Source organism: Hoplias malabaricus, chromosome 9 (genome assembly GCF_029633855.1).
Source record: "Hoplias malabaricus isolate fHopMal1 chromosome 9, fHopMal1.hap1, whole genome shotgun sequence".
NCBI lineage: Eukaryota > Metazoa > Chordata > Actinopteri > Characiformes > Erythrinidae > Hoplias > Hoplias malabaricus.
In genome coordinates this window covers 28,784,830-28,797,256 of record NC_089808.1, presented here as the reverse complement: position 1 = coordinate 28,797,256, position 12,427 = coordinate 28,784,830, and the positions used below count along the sequence as shown (strand labels likewise).

At 38.9% G+C, this 12,427-nt stretch overlaps 1 protein-coding gene across 1 annotated transcript in view; it reads left to right on the top strand.

The window, feature by feature from the left end:
• The window catches only part of rbpjb (recombination signal binding protein for immunoglobulin kappa J region b), a 44,148-nt gene that overhangs the window by 15,017 nt on the left and 16,704 nt on the right, over nt 1-12,427 (top strand). The window contains exon 2 of the mRNA XM_066681447.1: nt 8,665-8,703. Within this exon, the coding sequence (XP_066537544.1) occupies nt 8,665-8,703 (39 nt within the window). The remainder of the gene's footprint in view (nt 1-8,664; nt 8,704-12,427) is intronic.

The following is a 12,427-nucleotide window of genomic DNA, read 5'->3' as shown; positions in this document are numbered from 1 at the left end:
AGTTGGTCAAGGATTCTCAGTTCCCTTTTTTTTGTTAGCAATGTGTCAGATAAAATGGACAAAAAAAAAGTATTAGGGGTAGGTATTGTCTGTTTTTTGGTCCCCTGAACACAATTAGTTGAAGAGACTCTGGCCATTGGTTTTCCCCTTTATCAAACCTGATTTATTTTAGTGGTTTTTAGGACAGAACCAAACTGAAAAATCCAGTTTATTATGATTTCCTAACTGTAAATGTAACTCTCTGAGCTGGCCCCCTTTGTGTTTTAGATGCTGTTTCACTTGAAAAGGTTTGCTGTTGTCACTCTGTGAAGTATGGTCTTTATGAAATATATAAAATAGGCCAGAGTCTCAAAATCAAAAACATTTATCAAAGTAGGGTCATAAAAATATGTGTTGTCCCTGTAGAATCTTAGGTTTGAATATGGGTTCTCCTTTTCAAAACACTGACAAAACTGCAAGACAGACCTGGTAGGCCCAAACATATAGTGAGGTTCTGCTGGGAAAGGCTGGCAGAGGAGTGGAGCTGAGTAGAGCCAGTTAAGGTGGTTCACACAACTTATAAGATGCCTGGGCTTCTTTGATCACACTGTTGCAACCTCGACCCACAAGGAAGTCTTCAGAAATTAAGGTTTAAAATTTATTTGATGGAAAAACGATATAAATGTACCCAGCTTGCATGAAAAACTGCAGCAATAGCGTTATAGTCAGCTACTGTCTTTTGAAGGTTGCACCAACGCAGCCTCTGTCCCCATAATAATGAATTGGTCTGTTTTTGCACAGGAATAGTTAATTTCTTAGACAGCAGTTTGACAGCATTTGACAGTGTTGCTGATAAAGTCTGCAACTATGGGTGTGATGATGTAGCTTCTACTTGATTCTCAATCTGGCTGAGCTGAGACTTGCTCACAAAAATATAAAAAGCATCCGAGCTAGTGAGTCATACCTCAGGTCTGAACTTGGTTGTGGGGGTAAATTAATTAGGACTGTGTTCATTTTTTTTAAATGTTCTGCTGAGGTATTAATACCCTGAGTTGTTATTAACCCATCACATTCACATACTGTTCTTTTGTGAACTCATTTAGGCAGTCCCGTGTGCTTAATAACTGTGTTGCAATTACATTATTTTTGCATTCTGTCTTTACTACATTTGTGTTCGCATTTACTGCTGATTTTGTTTAGTAACTTATGTATTTTGAACTCAAGCAACTCTGTAATCTCTGGACACTAGTAGCTTCACTATCATTGTGATGTTCCAATCACCAGCAATAGGCAAAATAGAGGCTTTTGGCAGAGAGTAGGTAATGTTAGTTTTCTGTGATCTAAAATGTCAAAAAGTTTAAAAAACTAACAAAGTACGTGTGGACAAATCCTTGGAACCAGCCTATGAAAATGAGTGGATCTGTTGACAAATAAAAAATAACAAAAATTATTTGTATGTTTCATTCAGATTTCCTTCTTAAAAATATTTTTTTTTCACCCGTTCAATATCCGCCCCATATTATTCAGCAGTTTATCGTCAAATCAAACGATTCCTTTGAGGACTGATGCGAATTGGTGTAGGAAATGCTCATCCGGCCAGAGCTTTGGCTTGTGAAATCATTACATCATTCTTACTTCCCTTTGGAAAAGGGAGAGTGTTTCCCCTATTATCACTTAATATAGACACTCAGCTAGTCAACAGCCATAACCACTCTAAGATCTGTGCCAGTTTAATGACCTCAGGTTAGATATCCTCTTTTTTACTGTGGGGCTGAATATGTCCCTGTGAGATCATCACATTCATTCAGCTCACAGAGATGATAATGTACAAATGGTAGGATATTCTTTTTGTTTATTCAGTAGTATAATATTTTTAAATTATATTAATATATCTGAAATTTGAATTTGAAAATTTGAAATTATTTTCAAATAAAATTTTAGTTTCACCAATTCACAGCGAAGTAATGTTTTAATCCAGACACAGAATAGGGCACCTATTCAGAACTAAAATATTTAAAATACAAATATATAAAATATTCGTTGATCTGTCCTTGATTGAACAGACTACGTTTCAGTTCCCCTGAGAGGCTGGAGGGTTTCTCCCATGTTAGTAAGGGATAGAGTGGGAGCAAAAACAAAAGGAAGGAAGCAAAAATGGATAATACGCAGAAAAACAGATTAAAGACAATTCTGACAGAACTTCCCTTTCCTCTATTGAGCTCTCCTCAGAAGTGCTCATGGGGAGGAAATATAGTCTGCTGCCATTTATCTGTAGCCTCAAATGCTTTGTTTTTTTCACTTTCCTCTTCAACCTTTCTTGTATTACATTCATGACAACTGAAGTGTTCATAGAGAGAGAGAGAGAGAGAGAGAGAGAGAGGCTTGTTCTTCAGTCAGTAAAGCATAGATAGGCAGAGGATTATTACTCTCGCTGGCATTCTCTCCTGAGAGGTGGCATTCTTGGAGAAATTATTCACACAACACTGTGCTCAGGCTGCTTCCTCCATGATGTTTGTGAAACCTTCCCTGGAGCACAGTCACGGCTTGTGTTGAACTGAGACAAGTAGAGATGGAGAAGGACAGGCTCAACATATGACCTCACTGAGCAAACAGGAAATGGCTCCAGCTGCCATCTTTTCACTTTTTTCTCTTTATGATCAGCACCTTTCTGTGTGTGTGTGTGTTTGTGTGTGTCAGAGAGAGTGGGAGAGTTAGAAAGACAGAAGATGGGAGGGGAATGACTGCTTGTGAAAAGAAGCTAAGACTAACTTGCTTCAACTTGCTGCAAAGTAAATGTAGAATACTTTCTCCAGAATTTGCAGGAGAGTAAAAAGTTAATATATACGTGTTCCCTATATGTAAATTGACATGTAATTACCATCACCCATTGTGCCAATAATGTTAATGACATGACATGGTACTCGATGTGTTAACAACAGTACAACTCTTAAGTGAAAGTTGTGGAAAAAAGCTCGTGCTCCGTCCTGGTAGAGGGTGAGAACCTGCCCCAAGAGGGAGAGTTCAGATATTCAAGGACTTGTTGAAGTTATTGGAAAAAGGGATTGTGAGATTGATTCTTGTATGTGTGGTGGCTGCAGTATTTTAGATGCAGTATTTTTACTGGACTGTGGTGGTGAAGAGGAAGCTGAGCCATAGAGAGTAGTAATATGTATACAGGAGCCAGTTGAGGTGGTTGAAGTACACGAAGGTGCCTCCTGCTGCACATATACAAGGCACGGCCAACTGGCTGGAGGTTACAGCGCATACCCAGAATTTACCTTAAGGATGCCGCATGGGACCTTAGGAAAGCTGCAGTGAACAGATGCTTTGGCTTCTTTTCTCCCCTTTTGCCACTGCAACCCAGACATGGAGTTTAGTGGATAGTGAGATGAGATGTGGTTTATGATCTCTGTTTCTTTTGCTAGTGCCCATATTTTGCTTGCCATTTTGCTCTTGTTTTAATCGATCATCCTGCAGTTTTAAATATTGAATATCACATTTAGCCTCTTTAATTTTTTTGAGAACATACATCTGAACGTAAATAACCTCGTTAACTCTGGACAGCTTAGTGATTTATTTACCTTTTAATTGTTCACTTACATTCAATTAAATTAAACTGACAGCCACAAGAAGGAAAAACGAATGACTGGGAAGTGCTGGGACCCTATATTTACTTATTAGGATGAAAGGAAGACTAATTAAGAGTGCTATTTTGTATTTTTGCTCCCATTAATTTCCACACTATCTGGTAATCTTTCGATTACACGTTGCCAAAAGGCTTTTTTTTGTTAGGCAAGTGCTAGGTTGATTTGATTTTAATCAGAATTTTTTGCCTCGTGACACATCAGATTTTATCTGGTCTGTGTGTCAAATCCGATATTTTCTCACTTTCGCTTGGGGTCCTAGATTGGATAGGAATCCGATTTGTGGGCTTTCCACATGAATGTGAAAAGTCAGATTAGATTTCATGTGTCTTTCTAACTGTACACATGTGTTTAGCACAGTCATTATCACCCAGCACCAGCAGTGACATACAAGCTGTGTTGCAAACAGCTTACGTCTTCCTACATAGTGCACTGCTCGGGTCATGATGACTACAGCTTCTGCACAAAATAATCCTCTGAATTATAGACAAGGAACGATGCAGACGGAAGCTGAATATAAAGCATTTGTGTTAGACTTAATGCATATTACTTAGAAGCTTTTATTGAAGACTTGCATCTTCCACTACACAGGTTTAGGGACTGGAATGGAGCTGCATTAGCGTGTCAATGATCACTTGCATGTCGTTTCTGGAACAGGTTCTTTACATTACAGACAAATACAGGGCACTTACATTTATGGATGGGAACTATAAAGGTACAAATCCGATATGAGCAAAAAATTGGAATTCATAAATGAGGCCTTTAATGTGACAGCATCAGTGATGGTGAAAATCCTGTTTCCTGATAAAGAGTGATGTAAAGTTAATCATTTCTGTGCTCATAGATGTTTAGTGCACCTTAAATGTTATTTCTTATACTGACTCTAAAAAGTGAGCTGTGGTCTCACAATGACACGTGCAGTGCTGGTTGTGGCTGATATTGTAGAGATTTTGGTTTAGAGGAAGTTTGATGGCAAGTGGTGTCTCCTCAGATAGAGCTCTGAACGAGGGCTTTACAGCAGCAGCAGGAACAGGCTGGAATCCATTATCCACTCAAACATCAGCGTTTCACTGTGGGAACCTTATTGATCTCTAGCTCTATAATTATTCTACTTGCACTCTCTCTGTCTCTCTCTCTCTCTCTCTCTCTCTCTTTCTGTCTCTCTCTCTCAGTCTCACTCTCACTCTCTTAATCTTTCTCTTTCTTCTTTTCTCTGATTTCATCTCTATAGCTCTATCCCCCTTAGTTTGGCTTCATTCGCCTCTCTTTCTCCCTGGTTTTTCCTCCTCTGTAATCACCTCTTTGTTCCTCTTATCTTTCTCCTTTCTCCTCCACATGTGCCTGATCCTCTTTTGCTTCACAGTGCTGGTCCTTCTCGTTTAAAACTCATCATGACCATCAGGATGTCTGTAGTTTTGTTAACAGAACCCCTTTAATTTGAAAATATTTTAGATGAATTTAGTTATTATATGGGAGTTGGCAGTGTATAAAGTTATACAAATATATTATTACATTATAGAAGTCATATATATTATAAAATAAAAATCTTAGTATTTAATTGCATAAGTGTGTGCAGCTTACACTTAATTCTTACATCTATTTTAATGTTAATAATTTATTTTCTTGTTAATAGTTTTTTTTTTTTTATATTTGTGTGATGTATCATTCTCAGCGCTGACATGACACTGAGCAATTTGACATGTGGCTGGAGATTTTAAAACACGTTGTGCTTGATGGTCCTCCTTGTAGACGTAACGTCAGTGACATTAGCACATCTGCTGCTACACATTTGAAGTCATCTTTTAGTCCTTCATCATTGGTCATAGGTCATCACCCACAGGACACTCTTGGCTGGATATTTATGGTTGGTGGACTATTTTAAGTCTAGCAGTGCTGTGTTTCAGCCAATCATACCAGTGCAATACACACTAACGTGCCATCATTATATCAGTCACTGCAGTGCTGACCATCCAAATAAAACCTGTGGTAAATTGTGGGGGTCCTGTCCTTTGAAGAACAGGGTGATAGAGGGCTAACAGAGTATGTGGAGCAGTACATAGGCTGGGGGTTGTAATTGTAGAACAACGAAGTCCACCTTTAAGTAGAGGTGAGGAATGGACAATTAGTGAAACAATTAGGTGGGGAACAAAGAAGATGTTCTGATTTAGCTGTTTTATTCCAATAAAGGGTTTTAGAATCTTATTTATGGCATCACATCAATGTCAACATGTGGAAATATATAAACCTGTAAGTTCTAATATTTTGCGTGTGTAAATGACACTCTTGTGAACCTTGAGAGCACAGATCACAATTGTGTGCACACTGATCATAATCTTGCTCTCAAATGTTTTCAAACCTTGTCTTTTAAAGTTTCCCAAGTGTGCCAAGCTCTTTCCCCTCAGCCTCTTTCTGTGCTTGAGAGGATTTTCCGCGACTGTGTTTTGAAATGGGAGGGTGTTTCAGAGGTTTTTTTTGGATGGGGTCAGGCCCTTTCTCTTAGTGAATTCAATTGGGTGATGTCTCCTGGTTCTGTAACTGCCCGCCTCATAATAGCCCTCATACTAGGAGAAGCCTTCTACAGGAAAACGAACATGGAGGACATATACCTTGGTCATTGAAGTTTCATTTTGAAATGGGGAAAATGGAAAATAGGAGGCGACGATTCCTCTCTCGGTGGTAGCAAGTTTCACATTTGCGCTAGGGAGAGGGCTATTTACACATGCAAAACCTGCAGATTTATATTTTCCACCTGGTGTTTTTTCACCCTCTACTTTTGACATTGATGTGACGCCATATTTATTATCCTTGGAAACACAGTTTCCGAATAGCTAATCTAGTTGAGGTGGCAGCTTATAAGAGAATATGTAACAGATGTCCAACCAGGGCTAAATCCAAGGTGCTAATTGCATCATAACCTGCAGGTTACTTCATGTGTAAGATCAATATGGTGAGTGCCCAAAATGAAAAATTCTCACATATCAAAAGCATACACAGCTTTTAACAATATAGCTGGCATCGCATGGTTGACATTGGTTGCTGGTGGTGCTTTTGGCTGTAGGTCGCTTTTGGGTCATGGTCGGGCCAGCATGACTCTGCCTCCAAGATCCAACACTCTCTCCCTAGGGCACAGGAAAGCTGCAGCACCAAGACCCAGCCATTGATTTTCTCTCCTCTTCTATTTTAAACCATCCCTAGCCAGCTCCCCTCTCCAGACTGCCTTCTAACACAGTCAGGTTTGCTGTGAATGTAGCAGGAGCCTCAGGAGTGTGAAACTCTGTTTTAAATGTGTTATGGGGTTATCCTATTGGGAAAAAATAAATCATCATTGTTGCCATGGGATTGGGTTTTAGTTTTTATATTCAATTTTGGGGATTTTTCCACAGTTAAAGGTGACGTTCATGATTTTAATAAAAAAAACAAAACACCTTTTATAATATTCTGAGGATATTTCCTCGCCCTTTGCCAGGTCTCCAGGCTCTTTGTGTGCTCCACACCCAACAAACGTGTTTATGAACCCCTTGTGTCTGTAAATAGTTTAAAAAGCAAAGTGTCTGGATCTGGATAGTATAATTTTTTAAATAATTTTTTAAATTAAGAAAACAAGGCAGTCCATTTATAACGAACCATTTTCATAATAACATTAAATAGTGTTATTTTGTCCCTTGTTTGAAAGAAAATCTCAGACAGAATTTTGTACTTTGAATTTCTTTCTTTAACCGACATGGGTCTACATTTCCAGCCGTCTGATCTCAGAACCAACCTGTGAAGTTCAGTTGCAGAATGTAACATGAGTTTCAAAGGATGGCCCACTGTTTAATATGAACTCTGTTAGCTTTGTGAAACTACCACAAGCTCAGCACAAGTACTTGGCCTGTCAAAGGTTACTGAGCTCATACTGCAAGCACATGGCACGATGCGTTCATGTACATGATGTCGTGAGTGATATGGTTAGGATATGACCAAGCTTACACCAGATATCTTCCCCCTTAGATGTTGAAGCCTTAGAAGAAAACCAGTTGGTTTCTTACAAATTACTGTACTTTGACAATTTGTGGTACGCCGATTTAGTCACACATTCAGAAATAAATTCAGTCTCATCTGGGTAAAAGTTTACCATCATGAAATAATGCTGTCATGCAATGGAAGGTTGAGTCAGTCTGTTGGGGCTTTCCGTGTCCTCTGCAGAGCTTGTCTGAACAACCTAGTGTTTGGAAGATGCACTTAACAGAATCACTGAATACAGAATGTTGTTTATGAATATTTACATGACATACCGCAGACAGACAATCTGAATTTCTCTATGCTAATGTGGACACAGGTATATGACCTCCATAATGCTCATCTAATAACCCTGTGTGTGTATGTTTGAGACACAATGGAAACACTTTAAAATATATGGTAGATTTTAGTATGTTAATAAAGAGACAGGAGCCTAGTTTGTTTTGGAATTCTCACATACACCAGTCACAAAGCTTTAGATGCATATTAAAACCCCATGTCTCTCAGAAATACTAAGCTAATTCTAATGCAGGGTATACATTTGTGACTTTTGCTAGATTACCAAATAGAAATGTGGAATTGGCCGCCTTGTAATGCCTAATTGGGAATTGTTTACCAGGCTCTGATTGGGGCGCCTGGATGTGGTGAGCAAGGTTAGGTAAGCAGTGCTCCTGAAGAATGATGGGAAGAAAGAGCGGTCAGAGCCACCTGTTAGTGTTTGTACACACAGTCATGTGACCAAACAGTCCCAAGGTCACTACAGCAGCTGCAGCTGTGTATGTGTGCTTGTCATTCCCAGCAAGGAATGTTTGAGTGCAAGATTTTTCAGTTACTAAGAAATATTTGTGTGTGTTTTTGTGTGTGTGTGTGTTTTGTTTGTTTATGCTCTACAATTTATAGTGTTCTGGTGGTTTCTCAGGTGTTTTGTGTGCATGCACTTGCAAAATGCTAGTTGTGTGGTTAGATGTTAGTAAGAGTTTCTCATGCTCATGTTAATTCTCTCTCTCTCTCTCTCTCTCTCTATCCTACCCTCTTGTTACAGGAAGTTTGGGGAGCGCCCTCAACCACAGCGCCTGACGAGGTAAGCAAACCATCTCCATCTGATAAACAAACAAATACAAATGAAGAGAAAGCAACGCCCATCCAATACAGGCAATCAGACTCTGAAAGGCGACACAGCTCGCAGATAACACATATATCAAGTATTATATACTTGCCACATTGTGCTGCACAATGAGCTTTTGCAAACAAAGTACAAATAACAAGTTCTGACGTAATTGGCAGAACTAGGGCTAATATCGCATATGGAATTCTGGCTTGACTCTCTACCATACACTGAGATTACAAAAATGAAAAAAAAATATACTCTTTTAGTAAACTGCATAACATCAGGGAGGTGTGTTAGTGGCTGTTAGTGGGATGGTGCAACTGGATCAGAACCATCAGTTTTGCACGGTGTTGATGCACTGTCCCCTCTGTTAAACACACCCCTTGTTAGTTCACTTTGTAGATATGGAGTCAGAGAGAGAAGCTCATGTGTAGTTGCACAATTTGTCTTGGTCATGTTCCAGTCCTTCATCACTGATCAAGGGGACACTGTGGTACGAGGTACGCATTGGTAGGTGGATTGGCTATTCAAGAAGTCTCCATAGCTTTGTGCTTGTGAGTGAATGTGTGAGTATGTGCCACCCTGTGAAGGACTGGCACCACGTACAGGGTGTGTTCGCGCCTGGAGTCCAGCGATTCCAAGTAGGCTCTGGACCCACCATGGGGGGTACTGGATAAGCGGTTACAGAAAATGAATGAACATTACTGCGACTCAGTAAACTTACCGACCCCAACCTTTACATTTTTCTTGATCTTGTCAGGCCACACTTATACAAGTACAGACAAAACCTTGCTCAGTACTAAGACCTACATACAGACTGATTTTGTGAAGCAATGTGAGAAATGCTACACGCAGGTTTTTTAGTGCGGTTCTCAAGTTTGACGTTTTTTGTGGTATTCAATTCTTAAAACAAATTGCATGTTGGTCATGGGTACTTGTGAATGATATGTCTGAGCTGTAGCTGTGTGTGCAGTTTCTTTATGGCCATTCTCAAAATAAAAGTGCTTCTGGCTCACAGCCTTTTAACCTCCACTGAGCTTTGGTTGCCATCTCTTTCTTGCTCTGTTCTCTTTTACTTCTGTTTATTCTTTTATTCTATCTGTCTTCTTTTTCTTTTTTGTTACGTTTTCCTTTTGTACTCTTTCTGCCCCCCCCCCCCCTTTTTTTTTCCTCTGAGAGGTAATGAGAGACTGAAAGAATAGAGCAAAAGCCATTTTCAGAGGCTGATTTCTATGAAGTGTGTCCAGTGTTTGGCTCTTGGTTGGGCCTCTGGAGTAGAGCGGCGTGAAGGAGTAGAGAGACAGAGAGAGATGGAAAATGACAGAGGAGGAGGAGGAGAGAAGTATCTGATGCTAAAGGCTGAGAGCATGAGGCATTCGGCGGCTGACTCAAAGCGTAACTGAGTGCAGAGTGCACGCATGAAGGGCACACTTCTTCATAATTATTCCCTCATAGGCTCCTTCTGTGGTTTCTTGCTCACTTGGTCACAGATGTGGACTTGCTGGATGCTGGAAGAATTAAAACCATGTAGAGACTTGTAGAATCTCTTTTGGATCCTCATTTTAAATGTATAACTTCCTAAAATATTAAATCGAGGGCAGTCATGATCAATTATTTCAACATGATTTTGCAAAAATGTCTTTTTTGACTGTTACAATCGGCAGTATGTAGTTGATAGTCCTGCACTTTTGAAATGTAACTACTGCTCTACATGGAAAGATTCATTTATGTGCTCAGTGTTTATAATATAGTTTTAGTAAAATTGCTCATAGTATAATTTTAATAATTTATTTGGCTTTTGTTTGTTTGTTTGTTTGTATTTGAGAGTCTATGCTTATTTGTATTTTGTGCATCAGAGCTCCAATCCTTGTTCCTTTTTTTTTTTTTTTTTTTTTTTTTTTTTTTTAGACAACAAGTTTTGTACAGCATCAGAAACCACAAATACAAGCTGCTTGAGATTGCTTAACATCTCAACGGAGAAAAGTGTGTAATGATTTTCATACAAAGTGGGGTATATGCTTCCATTATTTGTTAGACACGTTAGCACTGTAGTTGCAATAAAACCCAAAGGCAAACCATGATTTACTTTGATCTGTCTGTGATCAACGAAGAGGAGAGATGGAGTACAGCAAAAGAGAAATGCCCGTCGATCAATGATACTGAAGTCAGATGTGATGATTATGTTTGTAGTGTGAGCTCAGTGGTTGAACATGTGTATTAGTGTGTGGTTGGACTATATAAAATGGTGTATTTCAGCATGTAGCACCAGATGCTTCAGAGCATATGTTCCACTTGCACATATGTAGCTTGCATGTGTAGGAACAAATCATCAAATCAAGTCCCTCGCTGGTGCCTCAGAACCCCTACTGTGGCGCTTTGGCCATGTGAGTCATCCTTTCTCCCATCTTCTCTTCAGTCACAATTGATCACTGGCCATGAATAAGCATTAATATCTAAGGCAGTTCACAGTTGAAACAGATAATACTGTTCAGTGATGAATTGAAAGGCATGCTCAAACTCTTTATGAATTTTAAACTATTCATAGCAAACAGTTTCTAAAAAATGACTTTAGTGTTTCAGTAGAGCTTTTGCATATATAGGACTGTGTAAAAAAAAAGTCGATTATTTATTTAATTTAGGGTCAAAACGCCTATTATGTATAATATATGTTTATTTGCCAAATAAATAATGTTTTCATTTCCAGTAGAAATTCTCCAATTCAAATGGAAGCTGCATTAAAAGTAAATAGTGAACACACAGGAAAAAATATGAAAAGTCATTGTGGCTTTTTGTTTTCTGCTTTTTTTTTTCTGACCAAGAAACTACTTGTTCTTTTGTGGCCTTTTTGACTAGAAATAGATATGTGTGGTCTCTGAGTTTTACACACAATACAGTGCCTGGACAGCGAGAGTCACTAATATGCATTAATATACTGAACTCCATTTTGTAATCTCAACTTACCGTATAGTAGCACTTTAGCTCTACAGTTTCAGACAGAAATCAATCTGTTGCTCTGCATACGTTTTTAAAGCCTGCCTTTACTCTGTTCTTCAGTGGTCAGCACCCCTACCGAGCAGGTTTTATTTGACTGGTGGATCATTGACAGCAGGGAATTGACACAGATGTAGTGGTGTGTTTAGTGTGTGTTGCTCTGGCATTAGTGGATCAGATACAAGTGATGCACGATATATCATCAGGCAATATATAATTTGCCGATTTGTGTATTTTTATTTATTTATTTTTTGTTATTGTTATCAGTCCGATATTGGAATTTTAGCACACATTTCAACTAATAACTTGGCACATTTTTTGCGCTTGCAGATATGCACTGACGCCTGTAAAAACACAGCTATGGTAAAATACACAACCTATGATAAAAAGAATTAGTTTTGGTTTAATCCAATGTGAATATGCTTTAAAGGCTAAGCACCAGCTATATGAAAGTGTCAAACAAATAAATACAGTGAAATTTGAGTTCCTAACTTGTGTTTATTGATAGTCAGAAAACATGTTATTTCTTACTAATTCAAGGAATAAGGTTTAAAAGACCGTTGGTCCCCCTCCCCACACACAAATGGCCCAAAGATCCCAAAATGTACAGAAAATAGACTAAATTTGTCAACTTTAAACGGGCACTTTGGAAAGGACCAGCCGCTCACTCCGTTATCTGTAGTGCTCATTTTACTGGCGCCTTTTC